The sequence below is a fragment of the Fistularia commersonii genome, chromosome 4 (assembly GCF_037954325.1).
Source record: "Fistularia commersonii isolate RoL2024-O1a breed Wild chromosome 4, RoL_Fcom_v1.0, whole genome shotgun sequence".
In the NCBI taxonomy this organism is placed as follows: Eukaryota; Metazoa; Chordata; class Actinopteri; order Syngnathiformes; family Fistulariidae; genus Fistularia; species Fistularia commersonii.
In genome coordinates, this window is record NC_141287.1 from 15,574,306 (window position 1) to 15,589,732 (window position 15,427).

At 43.5% G+C, this 15,427-nt stretch overlaps 1 protein-coding gene across 3 annotated transcripts; it reads right to left on the reverse strand.

Moving 5' to 3' along the window:
- Nucleotides 1-3,406: 3,406 nt before the first annotated feature.
- On the reverse strand, nt 3,407-12,065 carry stx19 (syntaxin 19). 3 transcript variants are annotated; one of them, XM_086144636.1, is made up of 5 exons: nt 11,500-12,065; nt 7,781-8,062; nt 7,459-7,695; nt 5,360-5,572; nt 3,407-4,116 (listed from the first exon to the last, which is right to left on the reverse strand). In XM_086144636.1, the coding sequence occupies exons 2-5, from the start codon at nt 8,003-8,005 to the stop codon at nt 3,880-3,882; spliced, it is 912 nt and encodes a 303-aa protein (XP_086000762.1). In that variant the 5' UTR covers nt 8,006-8,062; nt 11,500-12,065; the 3' UTR covers nt 3,407-3,879. The 3 variants fall into 3 exon arrangements, with proteins under 3 accessions (XP_086000762.1, XP_086000763.1, XP_086000764.1); XM_086144637.1 differs by lacking the exon at nt 11,500-12,065 and adding an exon at nt 11,266-11,457; XM_086144638.1 differs by lacking the exon at nt 11,500-12,065 and having other exon boundaries at nt 7,459-7,681; nt 7,781-7,912.
- Nucleotides 12,066-15,427: the final 3,362 nt, after the last annotated feature.

Here is a 15,427-nt window from a genome sequence, read left to right on the forward strand (position 1 = left end):
TGTTTTCCAGAAGTTCTGGTAAATTACCAGATAAGGAGTTTAAATCACGGGTCAGTCCATCATTCTCGGGATTCTCGCGGTTCCCGGATAAAAGCTGCTGCCAGAACCACTATACGGCTTCTCTCTGATTTATTCCTTTCTGACGGCGCTGATATCTCACTGTTGGGAGTTTGATGGGCGTGATAAAGCAAGGCAGTAAAGTAATGTCAGCTCCCCGTAACCACAGCTGCTGTTACTCACTGCAAACGCTGCTTTGATGCCGCTAAGACATCCCCGAAGATCCCGGGGAGAAATCCAGGTTACGACGGGCAGGGCGGCACAAATGGTCGCATACTGACGTTTCTCTCGTGAAAAGTGCAGTAAACTTTTATACATCTCAGATGTTCCCGTTACCATCCTGGCAGCAGTGATGGATGGATAAAGGATGATGCCGGATGGTGTGGTGACTTTATTAAAACAAGCACAACAGACTGGAAAAAGTTTCTCGTTCGAGCCGCCGAACCGGGCGACGATTTGAAACGGATTTGTCCGGGCATCGGTGAGAAGATTTACAGAGGCTGTGAAACCAATTACTCATTCATTCATCTATTTATTCATCCATCCGTTCTGTACTGCGATCTGTACTTTTGCTTATCCGGCACTCAGGGTAGCAGGGGGTGCCGGAGTCCAACCAGGCGGGTTGTTCGATCACAGGGCCGATTACAGACGATTCATGCTTCGTTAGGAGACGTACAACGATTAACTCGCTCATTAAAAACCCCACATAGAAATATACCACGACCATTCACAATTTCATTCACACCTTATATAAAAACAACAAATAACAAATTCAACCAGTCACTCTGACTCCCTGTCGCATGTGTTTGAGTTTTATATTATATATATATGTGTGTGTGTGTGTGTGTATATATATATGTGATTTCTTATATATGTATATGTATGTATGCATGCATGGCTGTATCCCTCACTGTATCTATCCTGACTGTCCTTGCTGCTGTAAACACTTTACATTTCTCCTCGCTGGGACTAATGAAGTGCAAACTCATCAACACACACACACAGACAGTCGTGGAGGCGTGTAATCAGCATATGCATACATTTGTGTGTGTGTGTGTATATACATATATATATATATATATATATATAAGTTGTTGTTTTACCTATGGTAATGTAATACTGAGATGTTGTCATTTATATTTGTGAGTTTGCTTGATAAGTGAATGACAACCACATCTGCTGTCTATAATTCTATATTTAATCAGTGATATAAAAGACCAGGTTGTTTTCACGTCCTAATAACAGTTCACATCGTAGCAGTAAGGGTGACACTGAAGCTTGTCTCTAAAAGCTAGCGTTCTGGTGGTTCTGTGGGTCTAAATGTTCTTACACTGACCTCTGACCCCTGGCCTCTGCTCTAGGAGGAACCACCGCCTCAGCTAACATGGAGGGATATAAACATCTGCTATTTCATGGATAATATCCGCATCACGGCTGCATATTTTTTTGATGCATTTTCACATTATTTCACTTTCTGCTCCTTTTGAGCCTGGCAGTGTATGGTTTTTTTTTTTTTTTGCTCTTTTTTTTATCAGCTCAACACACACGTCCCAAATTCAGATGTAAAACCTTCATTTACTGCTGCAGTTTTAACGCACTGAAACGCTTGATACGTCCTCTTAACTGGTAATTATCTCGGTGAACACTGGATGGCATTGTTGCCGCTCAGGAGCCTGCTATTCGAAGCCATCAAATCCCACATCCACCGACACCGCTTTGAGAGGATATTGAAAGTACGCCGTGTCCGCACTGCTGTTTTTATTTGCATATTTCAATTAGCATGTCTGATTTATTTACACCTCGCTTCCGGGATGTCATCCCAGTTGGAGCGAGGAGAAAACACAAAAATGTGATTGGGGGGAAAATATATGTATTTTGCTGACAACACCGTCAGACGCAGGTAACACGTCGGCTTTCCGGACCAGACCCCCCTGATCCATGCAAATAACAGCTAACGGAGATAAAGCGCTGCGTCGACAGGTGATGTTTTCCAGACGTCACATTTGCTGTCAAACTGCGGAGATGTTATGGCGACTTACAAAAAGCTTTTTTTTTTGTTGTTAATGCATAAAAAAAAAAGAAAATAAGATTTCATTTGAGAAGCTGAGAGTGTGGGTGTTCTCATCATCTTCTGCCGTTGAACAGCTGTGTGTTTACACATCTTCGCCGGGAGAGGCTCAAGGTGTTATCGGTGTCTGGGATCCGGGAGGGAGAACCGGATTTTCCAGTTTGGAGCCGACACCTGTGTTTAGCTCAAGACATCGGACACCGATGAGCTGGTTCTCGACTTGTTTCAAAAGAATATTGAATTAAACCTTTATTGTTCTGTTAAGAATAACACACTGGAAACGTGACAGCAGATCTGGATGTTTTGCGTTACACCACACCTTCTAAGGTATCCAAGCCCCTCCTCTCGTTCTAGAAGTAATTTGAAACCTTGTGATGACCAAACGCCATCATATCAACAAATCTAACAGTTGAGGCTGAACTGCCCGATGACATATGGACAAAAATATACATAGACAAAGGTATATCTTAGAGTGGTGAGATGGTGAGAGATTTTGCCTCTCAGCCTGAAGGTCTCTGGTTGGACCAACCTTGTGGGCCTTTCTGCACGCCGTCTCCATGTTCTCCCTGTGTCTGCGTCGGGTTCCTCAGCTTTTCCTCCCACAGTCCAAACACATGCAGGAGGTTTTATGGATGGTGAATGGATGTCCATGTCCATATGTAGTGAATGGATTGTTTCTGTTTAAATGGCTTATCTGAATTAAAGAGGGAATCATATCTATCTATATGACTTGTGAATGAGTGAGTGACTGTATGTTTATATGGGTTAAGAATGAAAGGGTAAAAAGTAGTATGGCTCTATATGATGTGCAAATGAGAGGGTGAATGGTTGTATGTCTCTATGTGGCATGTGAATGAGTGATTTTTTTTCATATGACGTGTGAATAAAAGAGTGAATCATATGTCTATATAATTTGTGAATGACAGAGTGATCTTTTTAAGATGTGTGAATGAAAGGGTGAATGGCCGTATGATTTTCCAAGATGCATCAATGACCTGGTGAATGATTATATGTCTCCATATGCGGCTCCGCCTCTCGCCCAATCGCAACTGTGAGTCACACCTGTGCAGGATAAGCAGCGTAGATGATGAATGAGTTAAAATTGAATTGGACTCAATTCCTGCTTTGACACATGACAACAACTTGGATGTTTTTTGCAGATTAGTGGCAACCACTTCGTTGGGGGCGGGTTCTTTGTTGCACATCTGTGAGACCGGATAATGGATCGTTGTCACTGGAAACGTTCAGACTTTGAAATGCAAATGACTGATTGTGAGCCAGTTTTGTTTTTTCTTTCCTGTTTTTCATTTGTAGCTCGTTTGTGTCCATCTGAAACTCAAAGCGACTCAGTAAGCGGAGCTGTATTCCGCAGCGAATGACATGCGGCCTAAAGTGCTAATAACGCTAAGCTACGTTTCTTCCGGCCAAAACAAGGAAAGCCGAAATGGCAGCGTCGTCGATGAACCGGCAGCCATTTGCAAGGGTAGTTTTCCTTTTCTTCTCCAGCCACTGTCCTTCTCCTGCAACCTTTTTCCCCCAGCAGTGGCCGCTTCACGTTCACCTCAAAGTAACAAGTGCTTCGAAACACCAATCATGGCCTTTTCACCGAATCGTTTTTCTGCTCAGCTGCATCCGTCCTTGGCGTCGCTTTGTTCGGCAGCCAAAAAACCACGGTTCCGTCACCCTCGCTTGGGTGCTGCCAACAGGTGATACCCTTTATCGGCCCGCGAAACCCTTTCTGCCGAAACCGTGCCTCACAAGCAGCACCTCCACGGAGGGCAGCAGCAGCAGCACAGCTGGCGGAGGGGATTCTTCTTCTTGTACCTTGCGGCCATCTTGAACTTCTCTTTGGACGCCCCAACAAAGTCCTGCGTCCTCTCCACGTTGGTCTGGATGTGGTCGATGTAGGCCCCTTGCTCCTCCACCAGCATGAAAATGTCCATGAAGAGGTCCCTCAGCTCATTCATGTTGCTCTCCAGGCTCAGCAGCTCCTGTGGGTTGAGGAGAATGTCAGAAGGTTCAAGATGACCACCAGATACATGACTGTCTTTGTGCATGGAACCATCTTGGACCTGAAGCCACTCATTTTATTTTAAATACAAGCCTGTTAAGAGAACTTTGAAAATCCAAAGTAATGAACGCACCATATAATCAGAGACTATTTATCATTTATTATTTGCTAATTTACAGCAGTAAATATATATGCACATATTACCGAAATGATAATTATGGACAATTAAATTGGGTGGAAATTTGAGATTTTCATGCAAAAAGATCCTGGTTCTATAGGTGGAATTAAGGAGAATTGATATTTGTATGGAGGGGGTTGCAAATTGATTGATATTGTATTAATATAATATTTATACATGTGATTTTTTTAATGATGGCAAACATTTCTAAGTCTATTTTATTGTTTTAAATTTAATACATAACTGTAATTGTAATGAAGGAGAATCAAGGCCTGGGGGTAATATGAAGGGAATTAATTTTTCTGCAAAAAAGATTGTTATAATCCCAGTATTATTGAAATAATCACAGTATTTTTTTTTCTATTACTCATTTGTAAAAATGGTAATTATGCAAAAATAAGTTTTTTGGGGGAATAGGATGGATATTATATATTTTCATAAAAAATATATATGTAATCCCAGTTTTATTGACATAATCCAATTTTTTTATATAATACACAGTTCTCTAAAAGGTAATTACGGATAATTCGTGTTTGGGGGTAAAATAGAGGATTTTTTTTTTTTTTTTTTTTTTTTTTCTGAAAAGATTGATTTGTCCCGGTTCATGACAGTTAATGACACAGTTCTAAAATAACAATGGAGGAGAATTAATGTTTGGGGATAAAATGGAGAGTATCTTTTCTGCAAAAAGATAGATATAATCCCAATTTTATTGACATAATCCATTTTTTTTTTATTTTATATAATCCACAGTTGTAAAAAATGGTATTTAAGGAGGATTGTGTTTGGGGGGGGGGGGTCTGTTTTGCAAATAGATTGGTAAAATACCGGTTTATACAAAAACCAGTCGAGTTACAATGGAAGTGTGGCTTAATGTGGATTGCATCAAATACTCATGAAGTATTCATCCAGGATATCCTAATATATCAGTACAGGTATATAAACCACGTGAGAATTCAGGCAATTATCCATTTATATTTATTTGTCAAATGCGAACAAAGTCTCCCTTGGCTTATTCCCGGCACCGACAGCTTTACTGGCTCACCTTGTGTCGCTGCTCGATCTCAGAGAGCTGTGAACGTGTGATTCTGGCATCGTTCAGCAGGTTCTCATTGAACACCTCCCATTTTCCCGTGGCCACCATCTCGTTCACCTCCTCCTCCGTCACAGCCCTCCCGGACACCTCCAGCTGCCGGATGATGAAGTGTTTGCAGCGCTCCTGCTTCGTCAATAGGCTTTCGTTGTACAGCCGCATCACCTGAGTGTTATGGCGGAGGGGAGAAGATGGAGAGGGAGGAGAGGAACAACCCATCTTAGATGTGACCTCCAGGCAAAGAACTAATTATAAGTGAGCAAATAAAACTTTGCCTCCTGTATTTGTCTGGAGCCACCATTTGAACGTTTTGAGACTAATGCTTATCCGGAGCTGGACTCCGGTGGGTTGTTCCAATTCATCCACTCGCTCAGGCATTCATTCATTCATTTAGTGTCATCTATCATGTCACCCTGGAGCCGTCATAAGTGACCCGGTCAACCATCCACTCACTCATTCACATGTCTTGTAAGGATGCACATATACACAACCGTTCACTCACTCATTCATGTCACATAGAGACATGAAACCATACAATCTCTCATTCACTTGACTTATAGAGATATACAAAGATACAGCATTCACTTAATTGCGCAACACCACTTGTTCTCTCATTCACACATCATGTAGACACAAAACCATTAATGTCATATAGAGACATCTAACCATTCACTGTCAAATGTCTTATATAGAAGTGCAATTATTCACTCACTCATTTATATGTCATGTAGACAAGCAACCATTCACTCTGTCAGAGGTCTTGTAGAAATATGCAGCCATTCACTCATTCACATCATATTGTGATATACATAGATACAATAATTCACCCTCTCATTCATGTCATATAGATAAATGCAACCAGTCACTTTATCATATTCAGATATATAACCATTAGTTCTGTCATTCACACATCATATTTGGACAAATACACATTCACTCACTCATTTATGTCACATAGAGACATGAAACCATTCACTCACTCACTCACTCACTCACATGACATGTAGAGACACACAAAGATATAGCATTCACTTTATCATGCACAACCACAAGTTCTCTCATTCACGTCATATAGACACAATATTATTCACTCAAACATATGTAACATAGACATGCAAGCTTTCACTCTGTCACACATCATATTGAGACATACAATCTTTCACTCATTTATTCACATGTCATGTAGATAAATACATAGATACAACCAGTCACTTTATCATATATCATATAGATATACAACCATTAGTTCTGTCATTCACACGCCATCTATAGACTTATAAACATTCACTCAGTCAATCGTGTAACGCAGAGACATGCAACCGTTCACTCTGTCAGACATATGTTATATAGATATACATAAATACAACCAGTGACTTTATCATATACAGATGAAAGAATTCCCCTTATGGGAATGAACTAAATATGCCTGTCTGTACAACCATTAGTTCGGTTAGTCACACGTCATGTATGTCCATACATGTACGTGTATGTACATGTATGGACAACATTCACTTACTCATTCATGTCACATGCAACCATTCACTCTGTCACAAATTATACAGAGACATAGAATCATTCACTCACTCATTCAAATGACATATAGATATACAAAGGTATAGTATTGACTTAATCGCGCCCAACCACCAGCTCTCTCATTCACACATCATGTAGGCACAAAACTATCCACTCACTCATTAACCACATCGAGACACACAACCATTCACTCATTCATTCATGTCACGGAGACCTGCAACATTCACTCTGTCACACATCATTTAGACACAATCATTTACTTGCTCTTTCACATCATATATAGACTTACAAACATTCACCCTCTCACTAAGGAGTCATATGGAGACATGCAGCAATTCACCCTCATTCACAAAAATGCTATCAGTGTGTGTTTGTGGATGAATATAACCTAAGAGTAGAGCTCTTTGTTCCGTCAGAGCCAGAATCCATACACATGATGTTTAGTTGATGAGCAGAAGTTTATTATTCACAGGAGAAACCCTGTCATGGAAAGAGAAGATCATCTGAGAGGATCAAACCTGCTGGAATTTGCGATTGAGCGCTGCGTGCTGGGATCGTTGTATCCTGGTCGTCACGGCCGCAGGCCCCTGCAGGCCCTCTGTCTTTTGGACCTGTTTGGAGAGAGCATCCAGGCGGCGGTGGAGGCTCTCCGCTTGGAGCTTGATGTCCCTCGTGATGCTGCTCTCCTTCTTCATCACACTGAAACGTCGCATGGTCGCGACAAGTGTCTTCTGCTGTTGGCTGAATTTAAGGACCTGTTTGAAGTTTAGTTTGCATTTGTTGAATCTGGCCGGTCAGCAACAGTCCAGAACTTGCGGATGTCCACAAAACGAGCCTCACCTCGATCTCCAGTGCCGTGAGGTCATCTCGGACTTGCTGGACATCGGAAAGAAAGCTATCGAGTACCGGCTCCTCCTCAAAAAGCACCGCCTGGGGCACGATGACCCCGACCCCTTCAGGGTCATCGTTATCCCGTTCTTCAGAGAGACGGTTTGTGTTCACGCTTGCCGACTCGGAGAACTCCAGAACCCTTTCCCGGAACTCGTCCAAGCGGTCCCTCATCATGGAGGAGCTCTGAAAGAAGCTGGAGCCTCAGGACCGACAGGGAACCTCCCACTCGTGCTGACCAGAAGAAACGGAGAAGAAAACACATTGACGATCATGTAAAATCCAACTGGATCAGAGCATGAGGGCCACAAATCATGATTTCATGAGCGTATCGGTATGTTCATTCATTCATCATCGATGAATGCTGTCCTTGGTCAAGAGGCGAGGCACAACGCAGGTTCACATGGAGACATTCAACCATTCACCCTCTCATTCACATCAAATAGTGATACAACCATTCATTCACGTCACACAAAATTCACTCTCTCATTCAATCTTTCATTCACATGTCATATAAAGACAAGCGCCATTACACGTCAATTGTAGAAACACAATTATTCACTCATTAATTCACATGACCATTCACTCATGCATTCACAAGTGGTAGACAAACAGCCATTCATCCTCTCATTCACACGTCATATAGTGACGCAACCATTCATTCCCGCATTCATGTCAGACAAAATTCAGTCTCATTCAAATATCATATGGAGTCATGCAACATTCACTCATTCATCCAGGTCATACAAAAACATGCAAACGGAACAACCGTTCACCCTTTCATTCATGCAATGCAAAGACAAGCAACAAGTAATTCACTCACTCATTCACTTGTCAGATACAGAAACACAATTATTTATTCATTCATTCATTCATTCACACAACCATTCACTCATGCATTCACAAGTAGTAGACAAACAATCATGCTCCCTCTCATTCGGACATCTTATAGACAGGCAAGCATTCACCCTCTCATGGACGCCTCGCACGAGCCGCTCCATCCGTCGTGCCCCTGCAGTTTGAAGTTCTCGCCACATATTCATCATGAATCTATCTCTTGGTCGAACCCACTTTCTTCTCCTCCCTCCTCTGCCGGATTCTTGCCATTGTTATTTCAGCCGCCATCACATCCCCGATTGTCTCATTATGTCTCTCTGCCTGCTCACCTGATCCCGGGTCTCCGTTCCCTCCCGGCCCTTCCTGATTGAAAACTGCCTGTTTTGGATTCACCCTTGACATTTTCAGTTTGGATCGAGTTGACTTTTTCACTCCGCCGTGTTCTTCGCCCGGTCCCCGTCAATACGTTTAAAATGACAAGTGAAAAGTCGTGTGTTTTACCGAGCCAGTTATGGATTGTTTTTTTTTTTTCATTATCAATACATCTATATTTTTTAAGTTTTACCTGAAAAATCCAACAAAAGGCTGCATTTGGCAGCCATACATCAGTGGACAGCCGTTCCCGGTGGAGTTGGCTGTCCAGCTGTGACACCTGCTGCATCGCACATTAGCATTGGGTAGCAATAAATATTCATTCATCCATTCATGATCTAAAACCGTTTATCCTGCGGTCGGCATCTAAGGGGCTGGAGCCCATCCTGGCTGGGGTCGAGGGGGGGGGGGGGGTCGGCCTGGATCTGTCCGCTGTCCTTTACTGGGCCACACATAGACATGCAACCATTCAACTTCTCATTCACTCATCAAATAGAGACACACAACATTCACCCTTTCATTCAAATGTCATTCTGACTCAACCATTCATCTTCTCATTTACATGTGTATTACATTACATTACGTTACATTTGGCAGACGCTTTTATCCAAAGCGACTTACAATAGAGGACATATGCACTGCAAATAAAACTTGCAAATACAGGATGCAAATATACAGGAAATATACAGAACAGTAAGCTTGGGTTAGTCTTTTTTTTTTTTTTTTTTTTTTTTTTTTTTTAGGACAAAGACGTACACATACGTACACACACACACACACACACACACACACACACTGCATAGCCTAACTTGGTGCCTAACCTGATCTGTAGACACACAACCATTCATTCACTCACTCACTCACTCACTCACTCACTCACTCATTCACCTGTCAAATAGACTTCAACCATTCACACTCTCATTCCCATGTCATACAAAGATACAATCATTCACCCTCTCATTCATGTTATACATATTAGTAAGACACATTAGAAACATAACCATAACACCCTCTCATTCACACGTCATGTAGAGACACAACTATTCACTCACTCATTCGCTCGTCAGAGACATTTCAACCATTCACCCTCTCATTCCCACATCATACAAAGACACGCAACCATTCTCTCACCCACCCATCCATTCATCAAACAGAAAGCATTCACCCTCTCATTCACATGCTATACAGACATGTAACCATTCATTCACTTGTCAAACAGTTCACCCTCTCATTCACGCCTGATTCAGTGACACACAATCACCAAACCCCCCCCAATGGTCTGACTCGGACCTTTCATTGCAGCTCTGCCGCCATTGTGCGTGAGTGTGTGAATGGGTGAACGGATGAATATGTGAATGGGTGAATGTATGAATGCAATCCAGTGTAAAGCACTTTGGAGAAGAGTTGCCACTAAAGTCGTGGCGTGGGGCAGGCAGTAGGGCATCTCATCTCCATGACAACATGTTTGTTGTAAAGCGCCTTCTTTAGGGAACGCTGTATTTCCGGGTCACGGGAACTTTTCCTGATCCGAGTACGAGTCACGACTCTGGCCCGCTTTCATTTTAACCCCTGTGGAAAAACAACACCAGGGAAGTCTGACGCCACAGAGAAATACCGCGTCCTCATTTTCCCACAAGAACGAGGCCATCGGTCGAAGCGCTCGGAGAAAGGTCGAGTCTGCTGCTCTTCAACAAAAAAAACTGCAGACGCTGACCTCGGTAAACATGGACGCAGATCGACCTCCCGGAGAGGGAACCACACCAGAGCCGCAAGGTGACCACTTGTTCTCCCCGTGAGGTAAAGAAGTGAGCCAATAACCGAGATTCAGAATTTTTTGAATTCCTGCCTGTGTGTATAACAGTGTGATTTCTTGGCCGGAGGAGGTTAAAAGCTGCCGTCGCCTGGATTGGACTTGTCCTCCCCCTTCTTCTGCCCCTCCTCCCTCACCTCTCCTGCGATACCTTGCTGACCCAGAAGAGCCGATTAAGAAAATTGCTGAAAGGATTTTGAGGCCCGTTTCTTCTGTGTTTACCCGGGAAAAAAAAAAAAACTCAGCGAGAAAAGTGGAGCAGAGTTCACGGGGAAGTGGAACCCGTCGCCCGACGATTGAACATCTTCGCTGTCTGAAATGAGAAAACATGGCCCCCTCGCCAGCCGTCCTCTGCGCCTTGTCTGTGTTCCCTTTTTTCTTTTTTTTTGCAGGAAATGTCATGTTGACATTCTCTCACCTCCTCCTCCTCCTCCTCCTCGCAGGCTGGAGCTGACGGCGCGTTCAGATGTTCTGTTTTAAGACGGTGGCTCTGAGCTGCTGTGCCGGACCGTTGGACTCTTCTCCGGGAAAATCAAAACTTTCAAAAAAGTCCCCAACTTCTGGTTCCTGATTTCCATCTTATTTTCCACCGTAACTCTCCGCGCTGCCTCCTCACACCATTCCAATGAAATAAAAGGAGGAATATATTCACCTTGGTTTTGCTCCAGGTCACGAATCATCACCAGATCCCAACCAGGATAACATGGATCTTCTCACACTTCTCCGCCGATGGTCTGGCTCGCGCCCTCCGGCCTCTCCCGGGAGTTTATCAAATCCGCGACAGGATCGGCAGAACTTTTGGAGTAACTCTCCATGCAAGAACCTCCCACTCCTTGCGAGCGAGGCCCCTGGAAGCCAATGGGAAGAGAGCCGGGCGGAGGTCAGCAGGGCTTATCTGGAGGAACGAGAGGTGACGTTAAAAAGTAAATGAGAAGAAGGAAGCGTCGGCACAAAGGGAGCGCAGGGTGCTCCTAAACCCTGCCCCGGGGCTGCTCCTGGCCGGGTAAACACGGCCGACGGGGCCGACAATAGTGAGCGGGGAGGGTGTGGGCCTTTGCACGTCGCTTCCCATTCACGAGTCAATCTCCACCTCGGCTCTTCATTAGTAACCCCCTCCCCGCTCCTGCTTTGGGGGTTATTGTGCACGAGTCAGTCCCCTTGAGTGCTCCTGACGGATTCCCTCCGACAAGTGCGCCAAAAAAAAAAAACAAAGAAGAAACAGCGGGCTAAAGTGTTTGAAGTCCGCCGCCACGTCGGAGAAAGGACGGGGCAAGAGTTTATCCTTTGTCGCTCTGGATTCTGACAGCCGGGTCGTTCTGTTTCTTGTGTTTCTCGCATGATGAAATGTGGCGCTCGCGTTGCTTGTTTGCCGGACGGCGATCAAAGAATGCTATTTAAGCCAAAGAGACGGGTTTTTGAATAATTCTACAGAGTGAGACCTCTTTCACCATAACATGGCTGTGTAAAGTATCGTTTGTGACCGTCTGTGTGTGTGTGTGTGTGTTTGTGTGCGCAATAAGGCTGCGGCGGTAACCCTGAGCCCTGAAGGCCAAATATTATGACAACAAACCAGGACCGGTTTTTCCGAGTATCCAATGATTCACCTTCATCGTCAACCTGTTTCCTCTCGCTACCAATTAAAACCCCACATCCAGACTAATGAGAATGTGTTATAATAAAGGACTAACCCTCCTCCTCCTCTCACCTGGGAGGATAAACAGATCTAACATAATACACGCCTCAATGGTTGCAGCTCAATCTGCAGAAGTTAAATTATCTTTGTAAGAACAGAAAACACTCTGTCGCCTCCTGGACGGGGAATGTTTTTTCCCTGCCAGATGAGTACAGCTCGTACCAGTATTCATGCAAAAAAGTTTGCTTTGTGACATTTGGAAAACTATTTGTAGATTTTTTGGATAAGATATACTTTTTTGAGCCCCATAGGAGAAATTATTTTGTCACATCAGCGTAACAGTTACAGAATCAATAAATATGAGTATAAATATATAAATAGAGACAATTAAAAGATAGCAAAAAACATCCACAAATAAACAGACAGCAGAGTGAAGAACATTAACATGGATAAGAATAGACAACAGACTGGGAAAAAAAAGACAGCAAAGGTGAGAATATACAACCAAAATGACAATAGCAAGGATAAGAACGCAACAATGGCAATAAAAATGTCAAAAATAAACAGGATGTGTATGGACTGAGACCTGAAGGATAAAAATAGACACGTGCGAATGAGTGAGGTAGTGAGGTTGCGGTTGCACAGATGCACCTGCGGCCGGTCACAGTTGTGTGCCGTCCGGACTGCCGTTATACGGTCTGATGGCCGTGGGCACAAAAGAGCACCTGAAGCACATAAGGAAGCGGTGCAGCGGTTGGTGCGTTAGCCTTGCGGCCAGAAGGTCCCTGGTTCAATTCCCACAGGGTGTGGAGTCTTCATGTTCTCCTTGTGTTTGCGTGGAATTCCTCCAGGTTCTCCAGGTTCCTCCCGCAGTCCAAACATATGTACTGGGGAATCTAAAGTCTCCAGTTGTTAAGGAGAAGGTGAATGGTTGTAGGTCTCTGTATGAGGTGAGATGATGATGTCTCTATATGTGGTTGGGTTGGAAGTGAAAAGGAAGATCAGGAAACATGAACGTGCATGCACACGTCAACACGCGCACACGCACGCTGTGAATGTGTGTGTCAGACTGCAGCGTGACTTTGGCGAAAAGAGATGTCAAAACGGCTGCTTTGATATTCTTCGTTTCTGAGGTGAAGGAGGGGATCAAGGGAGTGAGAGGGAGAGAGAGAGAGAGACCGCGAGTCTCACAAAGTAGCAGCTTCAACCTTGAAAGTGATATTTATGCGTAGCGGGAAAGTGTGTGTGGAGTGTCGAGTGGAAACGGCGAGGAATCCGAGGTAGATTTTTTTTGGAGTAGAAACAACGCAGGGGAAGTTTTGGTTCTTGGTGAGTTCAGGCCCAAGCGAGGATTTTTTATTTTTTATTTTTTTTTGTTTCAGTTTTAACACTAAGCCGTGACTGATCCAGCAAATGACGGCATGAGTCGAGATCACTCTTCCATCAGTGCAGATCGGCGAGCTGTGCAGCTGTGACACCTGCTGCCACAAAGATTAACATTGGGTGACAAGAAATTCATTCATTCATTCATCCAGCACTGATGGTCATCAGTGCCAATCCCAACTATAAGGATTCAAGACTTTTATTGTCATTACACAGAGTGCAACGAAATTTAAAGATAGCAGCTCCCAGGTTCAGGAATCAAAAACAGCCGAAAAACAACCTTAAAAAGCAGGAAGGACACAACTATACAACGGTAGCAGCATCTCTGGGTTCGAGATATGACAGAAAAAATAACCAAAAATCTAAAAACATAATAAGTAATATGAATAACACCTAGATGAATACACAGATAAGTATATAGAAAGTAAAAAGTAAAGAAGTGAAAAGTGGAAAAAAAATAAGCACTATACTGTATGTGAGGTTCAAGTGTTAAGGGTTGTGGCGAATTAAGTGTGATGACCGCTGAAAGGTAAAAACTGTGTTTCAATCTTTTTTTTTTTCCATTGCATTGATTGTCCTAAACTAGGGGTCGGCAACTTTTAACACCCAAAGAGCCATCAGGACCGGTTTCCACGGAAAAGAAAAAACTGGGAGCCGCAGTTACTTTTTGACGTCTAAAATAACGGTACCGCTGTATATATTGCTTTTTCATATTTTGCCTACCTGTGGTTTAAAATCTTGACAAATTTACGGCGTCTTGGTGAATATACCAACTACCACGAGTGTGACGTATATTTTGAGCGCGAAAAATAAATCAAAATAATTTTATCATTATTAATATAAATTATTATCATCATCAATATATGATTAATGATATTACAAGATCACAAGAATCTTCCGATTTAGAACTAAAATCAAAAAAAGGAACTAACATAAATAAAATACACTTAAATTTATTTATTTTCCCAAGCCACTCGGTGCCGCAGTGTAAGCCGCGGGTTGCCGACCCCTGTCCTAGACCGCCTTCTTGAGGGCAACAGTTGGAGTACGTAGTGGCCGTCCTGGGGGAATTAACCGGGCAAGAGTGGCAGTATATCCTGATATCTCTTATGAATGGATGAACAGTTGTATGTCTCTATGTGATGTGTGAATGGCTGAATGTCTCTTGATGAGACCCTGTGACCGGTCTAGGATGAACCCAACCTTTTGCCCAACGCCAGCCGGGACAGACTCCGGCGCCGCCACTACCCTGAATGCATCATAAGCGTTGTCGAGAATGAGTGAACGTGATCGCGGGATGTTTTCCAAAGCATATCAACGATTACATGACCTTGACCTTGTTTCATGTAGGAATACTGTATCTACGCTTGATCCCGTTCTGGGATCCTGAGCTACCGAGTCTGTGCGTTGCTATGGCAACACAGCGATACAGCGTGAGAACGGAGAGGAAAAGCGGGAGAGATAGATGAGCGAGGTGGGGAGATGATCAGAGGGCCAAGGATAATGAGGTCAAACCCATCGTCATTAGGCCAATCAGAAAGATTGATACTGAGGTCAGTGGCCT